This window comes from Cololabis saira, chromosome 17 (genome assembly GCF_033807715.1).
Source record: "Cololabis saira isolate AMF1-May2022 chromosome 17, fColSai1.1, whole genome shotgun sequence".
NCBI classification, from domain to species: Eukaryota; Metazoa; Chordata; class Actinopteri; order Beloniformes; family Belonidae; genus Cololabis; species Cololabis saira.
Genome location: NC_084603.1, coordinates 14239894 through 14265250, shown reverse-complemented (window position 1 = coordinate 14265250; position 25357 = coordinate 14239894). Strand labels below are relative to the sequence as shown.

Below are 25357 nucleotides of genomic sequence, written 5' to 3'. Positions count from 1 at the left end.
CACTGCTCTCGTCTTTTGGTGCGTCCTCTGCTGGCAGCTCTGGACATTCATCAGTCTCCTCGCTTGGACACTGAGCGTTTGGACAAGGCTCTAGAGGTGTAACGTTTGTATCAGTAGTGTCTTTGACTGTCAGACATTCTGGCTCCTCCGAGGGCGCGGTGAGAGAGTCTGTGCTGAGCTGCTTCTGCTCCTCCGGACTGGCCTCGCTGGAGGCGGAGAAGCCCTCGCTCCCTGGCTGTTCCGGTAACCGCGGGGGCTTCTCTGTGATTTCATTCAGTCTTAACGTGTTGTAGCAGAGCTGTTCAAAATCTCCACCGATTCGATGGCAGAGCTCGTTGATGATGCCGTCACAGTCGCCCAGTAACTCCACGTCAAAGTTCAGGTGAGGCAGCGGTTCCCTGTTGATCAGAACCTGAGGCACTTCATGAGGAATGGAGTCTGGATGGGAGGAAGACGAGCAGTTATGGACTTGGCTTCAACGAAAACACAACAGAAAACGTACCATTTATCGCATGCAAGGGCTAAAATAAATGCATGAATCTGAATTAAACATACTTGGAATGAGGGCGACTGGTCGCACTTTGAGAGAGGAGCCAATGACAATCAAGAGGTCCACCTCGTCTTTGTCCTGCTTCATGGCCCTGTGGAACATTTCTGGAAGATTCTCTCCGAAAAAGACGATGTCAGGCTTCATGATAGCTAGAGGAATATCCGGACAGCGCGGGCATCGAGGTACAACCTGAAAGGTAAATGAGCTTTATTAAAATTTGAACAAAAATGCAATTTATTAGGGCTGCAACAACGAATCGATAAAAATCGATTATTAAAAGCATTGGCAACGAATTCCATTATCGATTCGTTGTGTAGGCAGCACGGTGGCTTAGTGGTTAGCACTGTTGCCTCACAGTAAGAAGGTCCCCGGTTCGACTCCCAGGCCCGGCAGGGGCCTTTCTGTGTGGAGTTTGCATGTTCTCCCCGTGCTTGCGTGGGTTCCCTCGGGTACTCCGGCTTCCTCCCACAGTCCAAAAACATGCATATTAGGTTAATTGGTGATTCTAAATTGCCCGTAGGTGTGAGCGTGAGTGTGGTTGTGTGAATGGTTTGTGTGTTTATTTGTGGCCCTGTGATGGACTGGTGACCTGTCCAGGGTGTAACCCCTGCCTCTCACCTAAAATGAGCTGGGATAGGCTCCAGCAGACCCCCGTGACCCCGCAAGGGATTAAGCGGGTATAGATAATGGATGGATGGATTCGTTGTGTCGCGCGATTATTACGTCACTCACTGAAGCCTGAATTATAGTTCCGCGTTAAATCGACGGCATAGCCTACGGCGTAGGGTACGCAGCGACGCGCATGTACGGTGTGCGTCGCCGTGTGCCCTACGCCTTAGGCTCTGCGTTGGTGTGATGCGGAACCATAAATCAGCCTTGAGTCGCGGAGCGGAAGTAGAGGAGATTGTTCACACCAGCTCAAAAGCAGGTGTTTCGCCCGGACTACATTTAATGCGGCACAGCGCGCTGACACCGCGCACGTAAAGGAAGAAGAAAGAGATGGCGGATATGTTTGGTTTTAGTAACATCATGCTCAGGCAATGAGTCTGCAATGGCCCAGACGGAGACACATGTAGCTCAGTGCTAAACTTTTTTTAATCCACTCTATACTCTTCTGGTCCTTTCTCTTATATGTTCCCCCTCTAACCCAGTACATACATAGGTTCCTCTAAACATCTGTTCCCGCTACAGTTTTAACTAAAAGAAAATGTGCTCCAATACAGCAGGTCTCAGAATTTTATTTTGAACACTGCCAAAACTCAAAATGTTATCAAAACTTTAACTTAAAACTTAACTAGAACTTAAAATTTGCTTGACACAAATGAAAGTTCAATTGAAACACGTGGGAAAAACACCTAACCTTTTATGTTATGTGTGTTATCAGGTGTAATGGCATTTTTAGGTTAGAAATAAGAAAACTTCTTGGTAAGATCCTTAGTTTTTTGAGTGAAGGCAGTGAGAGAACAAATTGTAATGTTCAAACAAATCCTGTTTCTGATTTGTATTTTTCTTTTTTTTTATAATTTATTTATTGTTCTGAGAGCTCAGGTCCCTTTTAAACAAAGTATACCTCTTTTTTGCACTTTATTTTTATATATTTGGCAGATGTAAAACATACATGTGTATGTTTTCTGTGTTAGTCCATTTAGTTTTTTTTAATCTACTTTAAAAGCTCAGGGATATTCAAGGAGCAACCTGAAGATTATCTGCACTGTGAATTTGCATTGTCAGTTCTGTTTTCGAATAAATGGTTGGAATTTAATGCTTTTTTTTATCCGATTAATCGAAAAAATAATCAACAGATTAATCGATTATTAAAATAATCGTTAGTTGCAGCCCTAGTATGTATAAATGAAAAGCCAATGTTCTCAGTGAGAGTTGCTGTTTACAAAGATGACTAGCATTTATATATTGATTAATGGAGCAAAATCTTTGTAACTGTTGATATTCTTGATCAATGCAGAATTCTGCTGCTTTCCTGTGTTTGTCACATTTTTATAAAATGATCATGAAGTTGAACAACTCGGACTGCTGCAAGCCTAAGGCATGAGAAGTAAATAAGATGCCATTCAAGAATAATTAAAACAGTCTGTAAAGCAGTGGTTACAGTATATTTGAGGGTGAAGATAAGGCTTTAAATACATCGACTTTTTGTCTAAGTCACTGGATCTGCTGACGCTCAGAAACCAGAGTTTTAACTCAAGTGCGAGTAAACTCTGCTGATGAGAGACAAACAAAAAGTGGCGTGAAAGTCCAAAATAAAGCAGTTGCCAGAGAGATAAACTCAGAGAACATCTTCTAACTTGCAGAAAGAGGTAATACAATGGTTAACAAGTAAAAAAAAACAATAAAATAAGGTTTACACTGCATTTTCTAGCAATTTCTTAGAACATCTGGGGGACAACAATGGGACCAAATGTAAACAGGTGAGTCTGAGGATTCCTGAATAAACGATTCTTGTTAAAAATAATTATGCAATATGACTAAATGAAAAGTGAATGATAGTAGATAGTTTTGACTTCCCATCAATACTGTTACCTCTAACATCAACGTAAGATTATACCGCTGCTGTAAGTCTTAAAATACACCTGTCTGAGACTTTTAGAAGTGTTGCAGGTGAATGAGACGGCTGAATCAGATAGTAGTTCATAAATACCTGGTTAAAGATGTCTTCCCTTATAGCGTCACAATCCACCTTGTGCTTGCAGAAAAGACAGGATGCAGTTGCAAATGACCCTGAAATCACACACCCAATAAAAAAATGAGGCCCATTAGTGAATGTGCTTGTCTATGGGAATATAAGCGTTAGATAGAGCGATGCATCACCCACCATGACACTGGATAATCTGCTGAACTCCAGCCACTTGCTCTAGCGTGTCAATGTTTTGTGTGTAATTGCGTAGCAGCTTCCCTTGCTTATCCAGCATGGATATAAATCTGTGACAGGGCGATGGTTGAAACTGACCGGGGTAGATCTCCTGCGACAAAATGGACAGTTTACTTTAACATGCAGAAAGAAAAAATAATGATTTTCTACGATAATCCATATCATATCCACTGGCTCCTCTGTGCACTGCTGTTTCAAACACTTTTGAAAAATTAAAACCTTTCAGGCCATTACTAATCAAATATTACAGGTTACAGCTCTGAGGGTTCATTAAACCACATGACTGGAGGCGACCCATGATTTGTTGGGAAATCTAAATGTCTAGACCAGGGGTCGGCAACCCGCGGCTCTAGAGCCGCATGCAGCTCTTAAGCGCCGCCCTAGTGGCTCCTGGAGCTTTTTCAAAAATGTTTTACCTTTTTTTCCCCCTTCTTTCCTTTTTTCCTTTCCAATCTCGACATTTCGACTTTTTTCTCGACATTTCGACTTTTTTCTCGAGATTGTAATTCAACATTAATCTCGACATTTCAAATTTTTTCCACAAGATTTTGACTATTTCCTCGACATTTTGACTTTTTTCTCAACATTTCGACTTTTTTCTCGAAATTTTGACTTTTTTCTTGACATTTCTACTTTTTTCTCAAGATTGTACTTCAACATTAAGCTTGACATTTCAACTTTTTTCTCAAAATTTTGACTTTTTTCTCGACATTTCAACTTTTTTCATAGTGCATAATGAAAAAAAAATCTTCCCCCAGTTATAACAAATATAGGTACATGCAACATGTGTTGCCTTCATTCTAAGGCTTATTCAAGACTTCATTTTTTGCAGCTCCAGAAATATTTGTTTTTTGGTCCAATATGGCTCTTTCAATATTTTGGGTTGCCGACCCCTGCTCTAGGACACATAACCAAGTAAATCTTATGCGTAAATCAATTCAAGTCAAAAGAAGGTGGAAATTACAACAATGCCAAGACCTGTTGCAATAATATATAACCAATTTTGTCTGTGCTTATCAGTGAGATTGACCAACTGTTTTTATAAGCACTAATAAAAATAAAACCCTGCTGCAGACAACTGGGCCACTCATTACCTTTATCCCTTTTCTCTAATCCCCATATAACCAAACACTGTAACCTAATAAAATCAGTGTGAATCTCCAAGTGTATCCATGCATATTATTTTAACATTTGATTATTATTAAGTTGAGAGTGCAAACTCCATGTGCAAGGATCTTAGTTGAGCAACCAAAGACCACGGCAACACACCTTAGCAAACTTGAAAAAGGGTCTCGGGTCCCGTCTAAAGTACTCGATGTCAAACATAGATTGAGGATCAGGAAGGTCAGGAAAATCTACAGCAAGTCGTGCATAAATCCCATCTCTGGAGCGAAAGTCTGGTATCCCACACGAAACTGAAACCTACAAAGCAAACAAACAATAAAAGGAGGGTTTAACACCATGACACTTACACACCATTAAATCATGTAGATCAGGGGTGTCAAATGTGCGGCCCGAGAGAGATTTTCATGCGGCCCGCGAGAGGTTTCCAACGCAAAAAAACGAAATGTTAATTTACTAAAAAGGAAGGCATAAATAATTGCCATGAATCGCAGCATATCCGATAATATATTTCTTCAACAAATCCATCGTTATTCCACAAAGAGAGCAGTTTGACATTTTTTTAGTTTTCTAGAATGCATTTGCCGATTTTATTTCTTTGTAACCGACTACTATTATATATTTTCGCAGGAAAAATATCACTGCTAAAAAAGATAGAAGATATTTATTCAGAGAATTTCAGTTTTGAATACGAGGATAGTGACAAAGTAAAACAGTTAAAAGAGAAGTGCAGACTTTTTCGGCACACTGGCGTAAATATCCGCACCAATTTTTAAAAATAAATACACTTAATTGTACTGGAAAAATCTCTAAATCACAAAGAAACACTCGGATGTAATAAGAAAGATTTTGCTTTTAATTAAATTTCCTATAAAAAAGCGAAATATGAAAAAAAACATACTTGTTTCCGTTTATCTTTGTAAAATAATATTAAAAGTATCTTACATAATTTGAAAAAAAACCAGAGAAATTTCAAGAAAAGATCCTGAAGAAAATATATTTTACATAATTAGAGTGTAAACAAAGTGCATATTTCCTTTAAAATTAACTAAACTGATATTGGATTAGATAACAATAGTAAAAAAAAAAAAAAGAATTAGAAAAAAAGATTATTCGCACCGTTTTTATTTTGAGCGTGCGGCCGGCGAGAAAAAAATTGGTCAAATCCGGCCCGCCAAGCAAAATGAGTTTGACACCCCTGATGTAGATTATCATTTGATCAGGGAAACCATATATCACAATACATACACCAGCACCAGTCAGCACAATGATCTTCTTGCTTTCATGAAGTAGTCTGACAACATCTTCCAAGGCGTTAATATCCTTCCGCTTCTTCCTTTTTGGAGGTTCTGAGATGTTGAGGATAATCTGCCATAAAGTCATGTCGTCTAGATCTGGTGGGAGAATCGTCTCAGGAAGCAAATCCCTCAGAATGGCCCTCGGGTCGGTCTCTCTGATGTGATGCTGGATGAAACTGTAGGAACCTAGTTATGGATAAAAAATCTAAGCTCATTACTTGCTTTCAACCATGTAAACTCTGTCAAGTTTAGGGATGGGAATCAAGAACCGGTTCCCAGTATTTCAATTCCTTGGAACCGTTTGCCTTTTTCACAAACGATTCCCTTATCGATTCCAGTGGGCGCGAATGATGTCACCAAGCACGTGCGCATTCGCGCCCAGCAGGAAAACACGGGGACAACGCGACATAAACGCTCGAAAGTTTGGTTACATTTTACCAAAAAGGATGACAACAGAGTGACAATACTTGCAATGTGGATATTTTAACAAAGGAGGGAAACAGTTAGGACTCGATTTCTACAGACGCATTTTAGGCGCATTTTACGCGCTTTTCACTTTTAATTTTTTGATAATTTTGGCTGAATTCATCCATATGGCATGAATTTTGGTGAGATTGTGTATTTTTATATGATTAAGTATTAATTTCCAGCTCAGCTCCTACAGTAAGTCTAAAATACACTCTGTACAAACAATTGTTACACTCTGACCCCTTAGCACAAAAAACGCGCCATTGAAACCCATTCCACTTCCAACTTCCACACTTCCATTAAAGCATAATAAATGCATTTTATTATATCTAAATGTGGACATTTTAACAAAGGGGGGAAACTGTTAGGACTCGATTTCTACAGAAGAATATTTATTTTATTATTATTTTATATTAAATACATATTTTATATTACAAATAATTTTGTGGGGACCCCCTGGCACCATCAAGGAGCCCAAGGCTGGGGGGGTCTGAAGACCTCTATTTTTCTTCAAAGATATAAAACAAAGTTGATACTAAAATTGTTTGTTCTCCTTTTTTCCAAATGAGAATCGATGAGCATCGATAAAGAATCGAATCGTTAAGCAGAATCGAAAATGGAATCGGAATCGTAAAAATCTTATCAATTCCCATCTCTAGTCAAGTTGCAACTGAAATTTGGCAAATAGCAGTTAAACCAATAGTTACCTATTTGAGGTTGAGGAGTCCAGTCACTGGAGCTTGCGCGTGAGGATCTGTCATCTTCCTCATTGATGTCTTCTGGGGTGACAGGGAGGCCGTTGGAGGCGAGATCGTCATGTCCAAGAAAACCTGAGCAGAGATATTTCAAAAGTGGATAACTAAACCAAAACATACGTTGCACGTACCTCTAATTACAATGATGAACAGCTGTGACAAACATCCATGAAAACAACCACCGTAGCTGGTAAAGTGAGCTCTCCTCAGAATAAACACACACTTTTCACCAAACTTTGTGACCCATGCAAGATTTGGAGCTTCCTTCTTCACAAAAAATATGAACATGTACGATTAGTGGTATCAGACTGCATAAAACTAGTGAGTGACTAAAACACATTTCCTCAATTTAGGGATATAACGACCGATTTAGGCGTTAAAATTACAGCTGTGAAACTGTGCAATAGTTCCAGGGGTAATAAAAGCTTTGCACGAGTTAAAATTGCACGTTTAGTGGCACCAGGAACATGAAGCAAGAAATAAATCATTTTTGCAAAAGTTGGTACAAATTAAAAATCTTACAACTGTAATTTGGGTAACAAAATTTAGATGTTGGAGTCGCACCAGAAAGTTCAGTCAAAAGTTATGTCCTGACAGACTTCTTTCCTTTTAATGTTGAGCAAATTAAAGATAGTAGAACAACAACAAAAATACTGTATTTGAGTGTTTTTGTAAACTGTTTCAAATTCAATCTGCCCGCCGGTCAGTTTGTGGAGGGAAGACGGTTCCTATTTGAGGTAAACGACCATCCTGGTTAATACCTGCAGTGTCCTCAGTTGCACCCAAAAAAAAAAAGCTTTGCACGAGTTATAATTGCAGGTTTAGTGGCACCAGGAGCATAAGGCAAGAATTAATAACTCATTTCTGCAAAAGTTGGTACAAATCTAAAATCTTACAACTGTAATTTGGGTCACAGAATTTAGATGGAGTCACACCAGAAAGTTCAGTCAAAAGTTATTCCCTGACAGACTTTTTTTCCATTTAATGTAGAGCAAATTAAAGATAGTAGACCAACAAAGAAATACTCTTTATTTGAGTGTTTTTGTAAACTGTTTCACATTCAATCTGTTCGCCAGTCAGTTTGTGGAGGGTTCCTAGTTGAGGTAAACGACCATCCTGGTTCATACCTGCAGTGTCCTCAGTTGCACTCAAAAAAAGCTTTGCACGAGTTATAATTGCACGTTTAGTGGCACCAGGAGCATGAGGCAAGAAATAATTAATCATTTTTGCAAAAGTTGGTACAAATCTAAAATCTTACAACTGTAATTTGGGTCAGAGTTTAGATGTTGGAGTCACACCAGCAAGTTCAGTTAAAAGTTATGTCCTGACAGACTTTTTTCCCCCATTTAATGTGGAGCAAATTAAAGATAGTAGACACATGTATACAACAAAGAAATACCCGAGTGTTTTTGTAAACTGTTTCAAATTCAATCTGCCCGCCGGTCAGTTTGTGGAGGGAAGACGGTTCCTAGTTGAGGTAAACGACCATCCTGGTTCATACCTGCAGTTGGACTCAGTTGCACTCAAAAAAAGCTTTGCAGGAGTTATAATTGCAGGTTTAGTGGCACCAGGAGCACGAGGCAAGAAATAATTAATCATTTTTGCAAAAGTTGGTACAAATTCTTACAACTGTAATTTGTAATGTTGGCGTCACACCAGAAAGTTCAGTCAAAAGTTATGTCCGGACAGACTTTTTTTCATTTAATGTGGAGCAAATTAAAGATAGTAGACCAACAAAGAAATACTCTTTATTTGAGTGTCTTTGTAAATTGACCGGCGAGCAGATTGAATTTGAAACAGTTTGTGGAGGGTTCCTTGTTGAGGTAAACGACCATACCTGCAGTGTCCTCAGTTGCACTCAAAAAAAGCTTTGCACAAGTTATAATTGCACCCATAACAAGCTTTGCAGGTTTAGTGGCACCAGGAGTATGAGGCAAGAATTAATAAATCATTTTTGCAAAAGTTGGTACAAATCTAAAATCTTATAACTGTAATTTGAGTCACAGAATTTAGATGGAGTCACACCAGCAAGTTCAGTCAAAAGTTATTCCCTGACAGACTTCTTTCCTTTTAATGTTGAGCAAATTAAAGATAGTAAAACACATGTATATAACAAAGAAATAGTCTTTGAGTGTTTTTGTAAACTGTTTCACATTCAATCTGCTCGCCGGTCAGTTAGTGAAGGGTTCTGGTTCATACCTGCAGTGTCCTCAGTTGCACTCAAAAAAATATTGCACGAGTTATAATTGCAGGTTTAGTGGCACCAGGAGCATGAGGCAAGAATTAATAAACAATTTTTGCAAAAGTTGGTACAAATCTAAAATCTTACAACTGTAATTTGGGTCACAGAATTTAGATGTTGGAGTCACACCAGAAAGTTCAGTCAAAAGTTATTCCCTGACAGACTTCTTTCCTTTTAATGTTGACTAAATTAAAGAAAGTGAGTGTATTTGTGAACTGTTCCACATCCACTCCTCTGGCCGGTCAGTTAGAGGGAATCCCTGGTGGAGGTGAACCCCCACCCCGGCTCTCACCTGCAGACTCCCCGGTCTCTCCCAGCAGCTCCCCCGGGCCCCCGGCGGCTCTGAGCGGGTCTGGCTGCAGCAGCTCGGCTCCATTGTTGTCTCCGCCCCGCGGGGCCGGCGGGGCCTGCAGATCCTGCAGATCCTGCAGCTCCTGCAGCTCCTGCAGCTCCGCCATCACCGGCTCTGCCTCCGTCTCCACCCCGGCTACTGGGCCCTCTGGCCCCGCACAGACGCGCGGGAACCGGTCCCCTTCTGCGGGTTTAAGCGTGTAGTCAGTCACCGGACTCATTTTGGTCCTTTTCGAGGCCGGCTCGTCCGTTTCCGAGGCGCCCGGGAAGGCTGCTCCGCCACTGCTCTGCTCGTCCGCCATCTTCAGCCCGCAGAGCCGCTGCGCGGTTCTTCCTCCCGCACAGCTGATTTGCATGGATCACGTGACCGGCGCTCAGCCAATAAAAACGCTGCTGCTGCCCCCCCTCTCCTCGGAAATCGATGACGTAAAACCATAAAGCCTTTTTTTTTTTTTTTTTTTATTTAACATTTGCAAAAAGTACAACGATTACAAATCTTCACATTATTCAATTTCAAGTTGAATTATTACGACGGAGTTTTAGGGCCAAACTAAGAAAAAAAAAGAAGGGAAATTACGAAAATAAAGTCATAATAATATGAGAATAAAGTCGTAAAATTACGAGAATAAAGTCGTAATATTTTGAGAATAAAGTTGTAATATTACAAGAATAAAGTCGTAATATTACGAGAATAAAGTCGTAATATTTTGATAATAAAGTCGTAATATTACGAGAATAAAATCGTAATATTACGAGAATAAAGTCGTAATATTACGAGAATAAAGTCGTAATATTTTGAGAATCAAAATCGTAATATTATGAGAATAAAGTCGTAATATTACGAGAATAAAATCGTAATATTACGAGAATAAAATCGTAATATTAAATATATTATAAATATATAAATATAACTTCACAAGATGCTCAATATTCAACATTTAACACACTCTTCCTGTTAGAGTTCTCATAAATTAACACTTTATTCTTGTAATATTACGACTTTATTCTCGTAATATGACGACTTTATTCTCGTAATTTTACGACTTTATTCTCGTAATTTTACGACTTTATTCTCATAAATTACGACTTTATTCTCGTAATATGACGACTTTATTCTCGTAATATTACGACTTTATTCTCGTAATTTTACGACTTTATTCTCATAATATGACGACTTTATTCATATAATATTACGACTTTATTCTATTACGACTTTATTCTCGCAGCATTATGACTTTATTCTCGTAATTTTACGACTTTACTCTCGTAATTTCCATTTTTTTTTGTTTTAGTTTGGCTCTAATACTCCGTCGTAAATTATAACATATAAAAGGTATAACTCAAATAAAAAACAAAACAAAAAGCACAACACTTTATACGATGGAGTATTAGGGCCAAACTAAGACAAAAAAGGAAGAGCTTCTTCTCCCTGTGTTAAAATGAGGAATATTGAGCATCTTGTGAAGTTATATTTATATATTTATAATATATTTAATATTACGACTTTATTATCGTAATATTACGACTTTATTCTCAAAATATTAAGACTTTATTCTCGTAATATTATTACTTTATTTTCGTAATTTTACGACTTTATTCTCATATTATTATAACTTTATTCTCGTAATTTCCTTTTTTTTTGTCTTAGTTTAGGCCCTAATACTCCGTCGTAACATTATAACCAGCCAGAAGGGATGAAATTATAACAGAAAGCCAAAACATTTACATACATTTATGGTTTTGATTGCTTTTGAATTAGTAGAAAACTTAATAGAGTCCAGATACTGATTGAATTCACAATGAAAAGTAAAAAAAGAGTTTTTTTTTGTGTAAGAATTTGGATTTGTGGATGTGGAATTTTGCAAGGATAATCAACAAATTAATAATAAATGTTTCTTCTGGCTTTGTTTTAATCGTTACATGGTCAAAAACACCAAACAACACATCCTTCCAAAATAATTTGAAATCAGTTTCAATGCTTTCAGACACAAAATTACACATATCACTCCAAAAAGTTTGAACAATGGGGCACAGCCAGAATAAGTGAGTCATTGTTTCCAAAATTTGCAGAACAAAAAGTACATTTTGAATCGAAATTTCTTTTGAATCTTTTTACAATGTGATCATTTGTAGGATAGAATTGATGAATTAACTTAAATTAAATTTCTTTAACTTTGTTTGTCACCAGGTATTGGGTAAAACCATGAAGCCTAAATTATGGTTCCGCGTTAAATCGACGCAGAGCCTAGGCCGTAGGGTACGCCGTAGGCTCTGTGTTGGTGTAACGCGGAACCATAAATCAGCCTTAACATGTATCCATACTTGTCAAATAGAAACTGAATTTTTGCAATTCTTTTCTTTTTTTTCAACATTATTTTTATTTGGTTTTAAAAATCCTTCCAATGAAACACAAAAATAAGAGTGCCCTTACATAAAAGGAAACATCAAGGGAAAGGAATCATATTTCCTTACAATAAAACCCCAAACAAAACAAAAAGGTAACAACAATCAAAACAAAGGTTTCTTTATTTTTCAACAGTTAGCCCAAATTATTTCACCGTTGTGCATAGTTCAGAAATACAAACTCGAATGTACAATTCACACAAAATAAAGAAATCAAGTATCAAAAGAAAGGAAATTGTTTTAGAACACTGCAGAGGATCACTAGTAACTACGCCTCATCCTCCCCACTCCCCAGACCGCTTAAATCCACACTCCATATATTCCACAAAAGGACCACAAATGTTTTGAAATAATGATAGTTTCCCCTTTATAATGTAAGTAATCTTTTCCATGGGTAAAGTTGTAGACATTTTCTTAATCCTGCAATTGTTTTCTAATAAAGAAGATGAGAGCTTGAGATCAACATTTTTTAAAGTTTCTTGGAAAATGGAAAATGGAATTTTAATGAACTCTTAGGCCGCGTTCAGACTGCAGGCAAATATCCGATTTTTAGCCCATCCAGATTGAAACTGGATGACTCTTTTGAAGTCTGAACAGTCCCAAACCGCATGATATCCGATTTTTGCAAACCAGATTGAAACCACCTCCAGGAGGTAGTTTCATATCCGATCCATATCTCATTTGGGCAGATGCGTGTCAGTCTGAACAGCTCCAAACACTCAGATCGGATATGACTGTCCCAGACGCTCCAAACCACCCGGCCATTTCCAGTTGTGGAGCTACTCATCCTTTCACAGAGAGCATGTACAATCTCTGATGTCACGTCAAAAACTATTATTTGTAGTTTGAGTGTTGCAAATTCACATTACAAATCATGTTTTAATATGCAATTGTTTTCTAATAAAGAAGATGAGAGCTTGAGATCAACATTTTTTAAAGTTTCTTATTGCACCAAAAGCGAAGGAAGTTCACTTTTAAAATTCTTAATGGAATATACCCCTCTGCTGAATTTTTAAGACATCAATTTAATTTAAGAATAGAATAGAATAAGCTTTATTGGCCAAGTATGAACATGCCAGACAGGGAATTTGTTTTCGTTTTTTTTTTCGCTCACTGGACCCAGATTTAAATAGTTACAAACAGTAATGATAAAAATAATAATAATACATTTTATTTATAGGCGCCTTTCAGGACACTCAAGGTCGCCATACAAAAGGACAATAAAAACAATCAATAAAAACATGGCAATCAATCAAAAACATAACAAAGTACAATACATAAAACTACAGTAAAGTGCAATAGTGAGGTCATTCCAGTCCCAGGATTATTGTGAGTATGCATGTCTGAAGAGGTGAGTTTTAAGGCGGGATTTGAAGGTGGTGATAGAGTCTGACAGATACTGTGGGGCTGGCTGTTCATGGCCTTGAAGGTGAGAAGAAGAATAGTAATAGACAAATGGCTCTTAATAACATATGTACAATTTAAAAGTGAAAGGTAATAATAATACTAATAACCACAATCACATGCTGTAATAATGCACCTTCAATAATCATGTCTACCTCATACTGCTGCACCTTTCACTTAAAAAAAAATTGTATATAAGTTAATAAGAGCTTTCATTTGTATATTTACTGTACAGTGAGAGAAATAACCAAAGTCAAATTCCAAGTCTTGTTTGATCTGACTTGGCCAATGAACCTGATTCTAATTCTGATTCTGAAAACATTTATTTAATTTGGACCACAACAACTGTTCTTTTTGTGATGAACATATTTATTTTATGATTGTACATTTTGTAATGCTTTCTGGGAAGATTTGTGTGACTGTTTTTTCCCTAAATGTGTCAGTTTTTATTCTTACAAAAGAAAATGTTTTGTTTGGTATACTTGTGAAAGATCCAACACATGATTTGGCAATTAACACGCTAATCATTCTTGGGAAGTTTTTTATACATAAAAATAGATTCATGAAAGTAAAACCAAACTGTTTTTCATAAGGAGCTATGTCACTATTTTTCATTTTTAAAGTGTATAGAGAAGAAGAATGCTGTAAAACTTTTAGTTTTAATTTAGTAGAGGAACTTAATCTTGCAAAGCACCCCCTAGCTGTCTTTTCTTTTAATTTTTTTTAATTTGTATTATTTAATTTCCATATTTCCTTTAACTTTCTAATCTTAATTTGTCTTTTGCCTACCTACGTGCTTTCTTCATTGTACCCATTGATATATATAAAGCCTTTATATATCTATGATTGTACCATGCCATTACTGTTTGTAAACTTCAATTTAGCTAATAAAACTTTTATTTAAAACCTGAAAAAAAACCCACAAAATTATTGCTGCGTTCAATGCCGTCGGACGAATAGCTTACGTTCGTGAACAATTAAAGGAAAATCTGCACAAAAATGGGAAAGATGTGCAAACGTGAAGCCTTTTAGTAATAGCACAAAAACAGCACAAATAAATGTAATATAATAGCTACTTCAGTATGTATCGACTATTTCCATTTAAATCACTGGATACATTACAAATATACAGTTTAATACCCCACATGCCTTGTCTACAAACACAATTTCAACCCAAATACTACTATCAGTTTTTAAGATTCTTTAGCCTACCCTTTTATTTTATTTGATCGTTGTGAATTAGAAACTTTACTGCGTTTGTAAATTTTACGCAGGTCAGTGAATGCAGCACACGTCAGACGCAGGAGGAGGAGAGACTGCTATATTTTTCCAACTCTGAAGAGATTTACCTCTACATACCTAACCAGTTGACGACATCTCCAATCTTACTCATCTGAAGAAGATAAATTAAAATAAAAACCAATTAACATTACGATTGTAGGCAGCAGCAGCTCGAGGAAACTGAGGTTTCAGCAACAGGCTGCTGATTCAGGGGATCCATCCTGGTTTATTCCAGCTGTTTCCATGGACTCTGTTTTGAGCTGCAAACCAGAAGACTTGGAGGATTATTACGGCTTACTGGGATGTGATGAACTGTCCTCGGTAAGGTCAATATTTGATGGCAACCTTTGTACTGAAAAGTGAAACACATCGGTTAAAAATCGATAAATAACAAAGTGCTTAAAGTTAATCATGTCAAGCCTGAATTATGGTTCTGCGTTAAATCGACGCAGAACCTACGGCGTAGGTTATGCGGCGACACGCACCGTACGGTGCGTGTCGCCGCATAACCTACGCCGTAGGTTCTGCTTTGGTGTAACGCCGAACCATAAATCAGCCTTCAACCAACACTGATCAAAAGGCAAGGCAAGTTTATTTGAAAAAAAATTAATTTTGCTTGCTGGCCTAACAGCAGCAAAAAAGATAATAGCAACAGAGCTGGTAGAGGAGCCAAAACTTGTACTCAAGTAAAAGTACTGTTACTTTAGAATAATATTACTCAAGTAGAAGTAAAAAGTAGTCATCCAAATAATTACTTGAGTAAAAGTAAAAAAGTACCTGGTGAAAAAACTACTCAAGTACTGAGTAACTGTTGAGTAACGTCTGATTTATTTTTTTAACACAACAATTCAAACAGACAAAAGTACAAAATAATCATTTTCAGGCAAATTAAATGAATAAAATAATACAATAAATTTAAATGAATAAAAAATAAAAATAGCTTAAATTAAAATAATCTTAAATTAAATTCAAGTACTTTAATAAATAATAAAATAAATAAAATAATAACAGAATAAAAAAACAAATTAAGCACAAGTAGCACAAGATTTCAAGCCTTTGTACTTTTCTTTTTTAACCAGAACTAGAACAAGCCCATGAACTCATAGAAACTCTGTGTGTGTTTGAGTCTGTGTAAATGTGACAAAACATGCAAAAACAAACATTTTTCCCAAAGAATCACTCAGTGATGTCATGAGATTGACGCGTACGCAGATAAAAGGGATAAAAGAAAAGTAACAGCTCAACGTGGCCTAATGTAGCGGAGTAAGAGTAACAGTTTGTTCTTCACAAATCTACTCAAGTAAAAGGAAAAAGTATAGTGATTCAAAACTACTCCTAAAAGTACAAAATTTCCCCAAACTTACTCAAGTAAATGTAACGGAGTAAATGTAACTTGTTACTACCCAACTCTGTATAGCACAATTCAACACAAGGTAATTCAAAGTGCTTTTACATCAACATTAAAAGCAGCAAGACACAATTAAACAGTAAATAATAAATAAAATGATAAGAAAAGAGGTTTAATAATAAAAAGCACAAGTTGTTAAAAAGTAAGCGCAGTAGAGTACAGCAGGTAAGTATTTAATTTAAGAGTATGCTTCAGTAAACAGTAATAAAACATAAAGTACGAACAACAATGAAAAAGCATGTGCATATCGAACTGTGGAGTGACTGTGGAACAGTTTGGAACAGGAAATGAAACGAAGTATTAACATAAATCTGTTTAAAAAGAGATACAACAAACTATTTATTAACAGGTATATGGAAGAGGAAAAGGGTTAACGAGGAGTGTGAGAAACAAATAAAATAGGGAAAAAGGTATATTATATTTGCTTGAGATAGGTTTATGTGGATATTTATGTAGTATATATGTTGAGAGGGATAGTTATAATTATGTATGTTATATATTTATTATGTATGTAGCATATATATATATATTTATAGGGATATTAATGTAGTTTATATAGTGAATTTTTATATAATATTTGTATTTTCTATATATTGATATAATATTTATGTAATATTTATATTTTCAATATACGTATGTGGATAATTATGTAGTAATAGGCATGTTTACGTTGTATTTATATAAACTATATTTATATGGATATTGTGTACATATAATATTAACAATAATGTAAATTCTAGAGTTATAAAGGGGTAGGAACTAGGAAAAAGTGTAAACTTCTTCCTACTCCTTTTTTCAAACATATGTGAATATGAAGATGTTACTGTTTATTTTTTCTATTTTTATTTTTTATATAGCCTACATGTTCGAAATAAAAAAAGGACTGTATATAGTTATAGGTATAAAACTATACACTTGTAGTGTAATGTAATGGTAAGTCACTTAAACGTCAACTATGTCTGTATAGCAGTCATTATTGAATATCTGCATACAATTCATAAAAATACAAGAAATTAGCATCATAAAGAATGAAAAAAGCATTTTTCATAATTACCACCCCAGCTAAAATTAAACAACTGAGATAAATAATGCAAAATATAAGGCTAAAGCTTTATATTATACTAAATATTTGTTTGCATTGTGTTTTACTACTACTACTACTACTACTGTCATTTAGCAGACGCTTTTATCCAAAGCGACTTACATCTAGGTCTAGGAGAACAAGACAAGCAAGAAATCAAATAGTTTTATATGGGTTAAATTTGCCTATTGCCTATCGATCGACTAGTTACTTATTCAAATCATGAAAAGTCCATCAGATTTTTTGATGATTTTTTTTTTCTCTCCCACAGACAGAGCAGATTCTCAATGAATACAAGATCAGAGCTTTGGCATGTCATCCAGACAAGCACCCGGACAAACCAGGCGCAGGTTGGTGAATCTGCATCTAAATCTACCTTTTATATTATTGTAACCTGACCTTTCTAACTTTAGTGACTCATCCCACAATCGTTATTATGTCTCTGATGTTTGGACTTCAAAGCAGATCATGTTAATGAAGTGCTGCCCACAAGTACTGTACATGCAAAAAGAGGGTGTTTTTTCCTCCTTATTCCACAGGCACAATAAGCCTAAATAAGAGCCTGATGTTTTCTTTTATGTTGACAGTGGCAGATTTTCAAAAGCTGCAGGAAGCAAAGGATGTTTTGTGCCATGAAGACAAAAGGAAAAACTACGACCTCTGGAAGAGAAGTGGCATTACTATTCCTTTCCATGACTGGAAAGCCTTGAGTGATTCTGTAAAAACTGTATGCAATGTCCTCAGTTTACACTTTTTTAAAGCATTTAAGCATTCCTGTAACTGAGCCAGGGTGGTCGTCTGTTTTCAGTCAATGCACTGGGCTGTGAAAACCAAGAAGAAGCCAATGCTGGAGGAATCCAAAGCAGAAAGGCCCGTCATTTCCCATGCGGACGAGAATCGCTGTGAGCAGGAGGAATCAGCTGTGCTATCTTCAGGTATGTGAAGTTTAACAGGTTCTCAAGATAGGGAAAAATACAAAGACCAACAGTGTATACAAATCTGTGAAACATAAAAATATAAGAAGGGGGGATATATAGGGCCAATCCCAATACACCCCCTACTTTCTACCACTACCCCTAAAAAAAGAAGCCACAGATTTTAGGGCACTTGAAATCTTCCCAGGGCCCTGTCCCAATACACCCACTACTCCTACTTTTCAGCACTACCCCTAAATTTTGCGTGCTACGTCACTGCGTGGTTTATGTTCGGGTACGTAAGCAACTGCGTAGTTACGTTTGCACATACGTCACACCATATCAGGAAGCTGAGAGCCAAAAGCTGTTTTAATTTCAGCTGTAGCGCTGTTAATATGCCACTTCATTAAGTTTTAATATTTTTCAGGCGTAAAAGTAACCGTTACGATCCCCAACCTGGGCTCAGTTTATCCAAATAACGCCTGTTAAGAAATTTGATCTGATGTTTTGGATTTCTGCCTGCCTGCCGGCTCTGGAGCTGATTTATGGTTTTGCGTTAAATCGACGCAGAGCCTACGGCGTAGGGTACGGCGTATGGTGCGCGTCGCCGCGTAACCTACGCCGTAGGCTCTGCGTTGGTGTAACGCGGAACCATAAATCAGCCTTTATTCTGGCGAGGTTTGAAAAAGACTTCGGAACAACGGGCAAACGAGTGATAATGTACATTCACTGAGTGAATATTATGAAAGTAAAATATATATTTCTTGCTAGAAATGTAATCAAAACGCATTTTTATGCAGAAACTAACTCAAAATATTGATTTTATTCACTAAAAATGAGAAATGTCCGCCATGTTTTTTTTTTTTATTCAGTCCGCAAATAACGACGAAAAGCATTCTGGGAAATTTTTCTGGCCCTCGGTCTGCTAGGGTGCATCTGAAAACCCTCGCTCTGTTGGGCCAGATTCATAAGCACTACACCTAAATAAGCACACCACCACTAGGTGAAAAGAGGAATTGGGACACCACTACCCTCACGGGAGCGTGCAAAATTTAGGGGTAGGGATGAAAAGTAGGGGTAGGGGGAGTATTGGGACAGGGCCTTAGTCTACTGTCAGCTGCTTCGCTGCAGTCCATACTTCCTGTATATATTCCTGTATATACCACCATATCACGGATACGTCTAGGATCCATCATTTACACCAAAGTCCCCATGCAACCTGACGGATAACTCGCGCTAATTTTGAACCCAAAGTTGTTTTTTAAGGAGCAGGAGAATGGAGGCATGATATACAGTTTTTTTTGTCCTGTAACACTTCACCCTGCAGGTTCAGATGCGGCTCCATTGTGGTTTTTTATGAATCCCTGTCGATGAGTCAAAACTGCTCAGCGAGACCCTCCTGACAAATATTCTGCAATTATTTTCATTATTCATGCTTTCCCACACCCTGATAAAGGTCACACTCTCCTTTTAAGAAAGCATATCAGTGATCAGTGCTTATTGCCCTCCAGCAGGCTCGCTGTTGCACCTACCTTTCAACTCAAGATCATTTATTTTACCTTTAACAAGAACTAAACGCATCAGAGTGGCTGGCTTCTGATTGGTCAATCACACATGAAATATTCCTATAAAAATCCAACCAACCTTTTTACATTTTCATGTAAATAACCATTGAATTTGGAAGTGAGTCAAAACCTTAAACTTGTTTCCTGTCATCTTTTTTTTCAAATGTGATTTTTGATCACACGTGAATTTATTTCATAATAAGTATTCTTTGTAATGGTGGTTTAACATTCTTTACAGTTTCTTATCTAATATTTAAACTAGTAGTTACCCTGCAAATATAATATCAAAATTGTATGAATGCAACTTTTACCGTCTTTTTCACAAGTTATTTGTTGTTTACACCACTAAATCCTGGAGTCTAAACTACTCTGGATCTTTTGTGTTCAGGTGATTACTACCATCGACGTTTCCGCTGGGCTGCTGACTCTCCATCGGGTCTGCTGCAGAAGTTCAGAAACTATGAGATATAAACATAATACCAGTTCCTCTTTGTGTACATGTTTGTGTTTTAGTGGTGTCAAATATTCAGTGTGGGCACTTTTAAATGGTAGTTTTTGTCTTTGTCTGATTGTGATGTCACGAAACACCAAAGAGAAGAATTGTGAGCTGAGTTTTTCTAATTAATTTGTTAAACACCAGATTACAAGACGTGGATAATTTATGATGTAATTTCATGTGTTCAGTCTTAATGTTCAGTCCAAATACAATCTCGGTATTTTGATGTTGTGGATTTGAACTGAATATCTTTTATTGTGATTGTGTATTTTATGTTTTTAGCTTGAAAATAAGTTGAAATGTTCAATTTTCCTACAACTGTGATGTTGTGTCGCCTCACTACACCTGCAGTGGATTTTATTAAAATGTGCCACCGACTTGTGTTTGCATAGACGCCGGATGTGCTTTTATCAGAGTTTTTTGTAAACAAGTGGTCAGTAAGAAAATACATTATTTTCTAGACATTGTAAAGATGTTTGTGTCAAATAAGTTTTGTTCTAAATGAGGAATGGTACTCTGGCTTCCTCCTATAGTAAAAAACCATGTATGCCTGGTTAATTAGTGATCCTAAATTGCTATTGCTGAATGAGTGTTTGTGGTTATTTGTGTTTATGCAGCCTTGTGATGGACTGGCGACCTGTCCAGAGTGTGGTGAAAGTTTCAGGCTTCTGATAGATATAATAAATGACATTGCAATGTTAAAATAAGACAAAATAAAAATTAAAATGTTTGAAAGGATTCTGTAGTTTTTTCTAAAACCTATTTAAACTTACAACTCAATATCAATTCTTCCATCAAGTTAAGCTGCCAAAGAGCTCCAACTGTTTATAATCTATGAAGAATATTTTTAATCTTAATAAAAATCAAACACAACAACAGCCGTCTCTGTGCCCTGGTTAGTGGCGGTTAAACGGGCCAGGTACCTGCGGTTGAAGGTGTGCTGTATTTTACATTCATGCATAAATATAGCTCCCTATACTAGTGTGCTAACTATGAACTCTGATATAGTAAACAATGCACAATATATGCACTAGTATATAGAGAAATTATAAATGTAGGACGATTATGTCTTTATTGAGAACTGATTTTTTTTTGTCCTCCCACAGTTAATATGTATATGTACTAGTTGACTGTATCTATACGACTTTATGTTGGTAGTTAAAGATACTTGTATGTATATTATGCATATGCCATTTTTATGTAATTGATATGTATCGGTACGGCCTCACTTGTTTTTATTTCACTCAACCAATCTTTCATTTATTTATTTATTCATTCATTCATTTAAACTTATTGGAATGATCTTCTCTCCTATTGGACACCACCGAGATGTCGTCACAGGGTGCATGGTGAAATTAAAAAATGTTCAATTTGCAGCGGCAGCCTGCACCCTGTTGCGCCCTTTGCCGCCGCGCAAACTCGGCGCCGTGTGCCCTGTTGTGCCGAGCTCGGCGGCAGCAGCAGCACATACACAATGAATGGGAAAGCCGGCGGCAGCTGCCGCTGTGCGCCCTCTATGTGAAAAGCGCTTTACAAGCAAATGTTTTAGCATCTGCTTCCCTGCTTGCACGCAGATTTTCTCCCTCAGTGGGGAAACTTATTTTGTTGACAACAGTACACTTAGCACACACATGCAGGGGAGGGGTAAAAAGAGAGTAAAAAGTAAAAAATAAAATATATATATATGTATAATTACAGAAATATGAGCAGTATATAGGCCTACAGTAGAAACAGTGCAAAAAAGCAGGTAGAGTGTGTGTGAGGTAGACTGGCAGATATTGCACATATGATTATTGCACATCTTATGTTATTGCACAAGTTATTGTCCGTTGGCTACTGAGAGCATGCCTGGTTATACAGTCTGATGGCAGCGGGGAGGAAGGACCTGCAATGCCTCTGATGCATCGCGGGTGACAAAGCCGGTCACATGGAGCTCTCCAGGGCTCTGACAATCTCATGAAGGGGGTGCGAGACATTGTCCATGATGGAGGACAGCTTAGCCACTATGGAGCCAAATCAAGGCCAAAAGTTTTGCTAATTTGAAAATAAAATTTGAACCTGAAAATTCTTTTTTACAGTTTCAATTTAATTTTTTTCAGTATCAGATCTTTTTTTCAGTTTCAAATCTTTTTTTTTCAGTTTCAAATTTATTTTTTTTCAGTTTCAAATTCTTTTTTCAGTTTCAGACTTTTGGCCCCGATGTGGCGTAGGGGGCGTGGCATCAACTGAGAGGGGCGTGGCATCATGAGTGACAGCAGAACAGAGAAGGCGGGGGACGTTCCTCAGTCATGTTGCCTTCAGGAATCGTAGGTTGCAGAAGTTATCAGTAGAAGTATGATTCATCAACACTGTATATACACCATATTCACGTGATTGGCAGTGGAAAAAACGGATACTAGTGACACATTTCTGTTTAAAAATCTGTTTTAGACCGTACTTGGTAGTATGTGGAAGTGGGAAATGTCAAACTTTAAATGTGGCTGTTGAACTGTACAGTCTGGCATAGTTTATTGCTTTTATACTGCGATTGGTGCCAAGTACGGTCTAAAACAGCTTTTCAAACAGAAATGTGTCACTAATATCAGTTGTTTCCACTGCCAATCACGTGAATATGGTATATATACAGTGTTGAATCATACTTCTACTGATAACTTCTGCAACCTACGTTTCCTGAAGGCAACATGACTGAGGAACGTCCCCCGCCTTCTCTGTTCTGCTGTCACTCATGATGCCACGCCCCTCTCAGTTGATGCCACGCCCCCTACGCCAGATCGGGGCCAAAAGTCTGAACCTGAAAAAATAAAATTTGAAACTGAAAAAAAATAAATTTGAAACTGAAAAAAAGAAGTGAAACTGAAAAAAAAGATGTGAAACTGAAAAAAAAGATTTGAAACTGAAAAAAAGATTTGAAACTGAAAAAAAGATCTGATACTGAAAAAAATAAAATTGAAACTGTAAAAAAGAATTTTGAGGTTCAAATTTTATTTTCAAATTAGCAAAACTTTTGGCCTTGATTTGGCTCCATAAGCCACCATCCTCCTCTCCCCCACCACCTCCACCGGGTCGAGAAACACCAAAGATGGCTGTGTTATAGCTAAGTGCTATAGTTGGACCACAAATTTCAGAAAATACACCAAATATCTGTCTCCAATAGTCATTGAGAGAAGTACATGACCAGAACATGTGTCCTATTGGAGAGGGACCTGGCTGCAGGCAAGATGGCCGACAAGGGCGCCGCCATACTTCTATCTATACCGGAAGTCCATACCGGAAGTTGGTCACTTCGTTAATATATAATTTTTTTTAATTTTTTTTTTTTTTTTAAATTAACATTTGCAAACAGTACAATCGTAACAAAACTTCACATTATGCAATTTCACGTTGAATTATAACATATAAAGAGTATTACTCAAATAAAAAACAAAACCAATGCATACCGGAGGCACATAGCTGCACCGAGAACAACCAGGGTCGGTAGTGGGAAAGAGTTTGGACAATTTATCTCTTGAGTAGTGCAGGCGGTGAAGTACTTTAAATTGAATTAAGCCATGGCGTTTAAATGACAGATTTCTGAGATACACAATGACATCAACAGGAACATCAGGAACATAAACAAGAGTTTAGGCTTGCATCATGTAAAATATTCACAGATATGACATTGTGAGGAAGGGACAGGACTAAATAAGCGTTATGCTTCCTCCTGTTCCCTCTCAAACACATTGTTTTGCAGTTGTGTTTTATTTTTGGATGAGACTGTTAAATTGTTTTGCTTTTTTTTTGATACTCATTGAGCCTTAGTTTAAATTAATGAATAAATTAACGAATAATTAATGAGTGAAATAAATGATAATAAATAAAGTGATGAAATGAATGTACAGGACTGTCTCAGAAAATTAGAATATTGTGATAAAGTTCTTTATTTTCTGTAATGCAATTAAAAAAACAAAAATGTTTTTTTTTTTTTTACATTCTGGATTCATTACAAATCAACTGAAATATTGCAAGCCTTTTATTATTTTAATATTGATGATTATGGTTTACAGTTTAAGATTAAGATTCCCAGAATATTCAAATTTTTTGAGATAGGATATTTTAGTTATCTTAAGCTGTAAGCCATGATCAGCAATATTAAAATAATAAAAGGCGTGCAATATTTCAGTAGATTTGTAATGAATCCAGAATGTATGACATTTTTGTTTTTGTAATTGCATTACAGAAAATCACAATATTCTAATTTCCTGACAGTCCTGTATGAGTTGAGTTTGTGAAGCTGCAGAGTGGTGTAATTAGGGGTTTTCTCCAGGCGGAGGCGCTGTAGGAGCAAGAAAGTACAGTTGTTTTTTAATGTAAAACGACAAAAAAAGCAGCGATAAAGAGATAAAAGACGTGGTGTGTTGTGACGGCAGTTAATATAAGAGTAGAGGGAGTGTAAAAAGACTGAGTTTCGCTGTTTTACTCAGGCTGCACTGCAGCGTCTATTCACAGGCGCGATCCCACTACTGAGCGGCACGGGGGCTTTGACCTGCTCCGTTTCCGACCTGGGCCGATGCACCCCTCCTTAGACGACCTGGTGGTCCCGGGCTTCCCCAGGAGCACCATATCGATACCGAACTTAGTGCGGACACCCGATCGGCATAGTCCACTGCAGCTCAGAGCTCCTGAGCTCAAACGATCCGCCAGCCTCAGCCCCCCAGTAGCTTGGATTACAGGCGCGCGCCACCGCACCCGGCGATGAGGGGAAGTTCTTATAGGTCTTTTATCCTTGAACAAGATGACGTCACACCAGGTAATAGTGACATCTGCTGGTGAAGATGGAGAGTTGTTTTTGAATGAGAAGCACACAGGCAAGGCAAGGCAAATGTATTTATAAAACACATTTCACATGATGAGCATGGACTCAATGTATCATGTAGTATCTCTAAGAAAACGGGTGTACCACTTAATTTATCACTCCTTGCAATTTATAGTATGTTTTTTGTTTTGTTTTTGTCTTTGTTTTTTTTTTGTCTTTGCTTACTTGTTACTTGTCCAATATATCCATTCTTTTTCAATGTTTGAACCCAAATTATTAGTTTTGTCTTGTATAAAACCTCCTGAGTCGAGGTTCATAAAAGGGTAGGCATAATAAGCCT

At 37.2% G+C, this 25357-nt stretch overlaps 2 protein-coding genes across 2 annotated transcripts in view; one reads left to right on the top strand and one right to left on the bottom strand.

Annotated features, from left to right (window-relative positions):
• The window catches only part of sirt1 (sirtuin 1), a 12690-nt gene extending 2688 nt beyond the window's left edge, over positions 1 to 10002 (bottom strand). Inside the window, exons 1-8 of the mRNA XM_061745242.1 lie at positions 9615 to 10002; positions 7033 to 7155; positions 5808 to 6043; positions 4707 to 4859; positions 3381 to 3528; positions 3207 to 3286; positions 556 to 739; positions 1 to 438 (exon numbers count right to left, since the gene is read on the bottom strand). The exon at positions 1 to 438 is cut by the window's left edge and continues 90 nt beyond it. Of these exons, the coding sequence (XP_061601226.1) occupies positions 1 to 438; positions 556 to 739; positions 3207 to 3286; positions 3381 to 3528; positions 4707 to 4859; positions 5808 to 6043; positions 7033 to 7155; positions 9615 to 9975 (1723 nt within the window). The 5' untranslated portion in view covers positions 9976 to 10002. The remainder of the gene's footprint in view (positions 439 to 555; positions 740 to 3206; positions 3287 to 3380; positions 3529 to 4706; positions 4860 to 5807; positions 6044 to 7032; positions 7156 to 9614) is intronic.
• A 4774-nt stretch (positions 10003 to 14776) lies between these two features.
• On the top strand, positions 14777 to 20955 carry dnajc12 (DnaJ (Hsp40) homolog, subfamily C, member 12). The gene is made up of 5 exons (XM_061745004.1): positions 14777 to 15082; positions 17522 to 17600; positions 17838 to 17977; positions 18059 to 18185; positions 20118 to 20955. Exons 1-5 carry the CDS (start codon positions 15005 to 15007, stop codon positions 20198 to 20200), a joined length of 507 nt encoding a protein of 168 aa, XP_061600988.1. The 5' UTR covers positions 14777 to 15004; the 3' UTR covers positions 20201 to 20955.
• Positions 20956 to 25357: the final 4402 nt, after the last annotated feature.

What these genes read in the sequence shown, in the direction of transcription:
- dnajc12 (XM_061745004.1), top strand. Translation starts at nt 15,005, where the DNA reads ATGGACTCTGTTTTGAGCTGCAAACCAGAAGACTTGGAGGATTATTAC. An exon ending in GATGTGATGAACTGTCCTCG is followed by an intron (nt 15,083 to 17,521) that starts GTAAGGTCAATA and finishes TCTCTCCCACAG; the next exon opens with ACAGAGCAGATTCTCAATGA. An exon ending in ATCAGCTGTGCTATCTTCAG is followed by an intron (nt 18,186 to 20,117) that starts GTATGTGAAGTT and finishes TTTTGTGTTCAG; the next exon opens with GTGATTACTACCATCGACGT.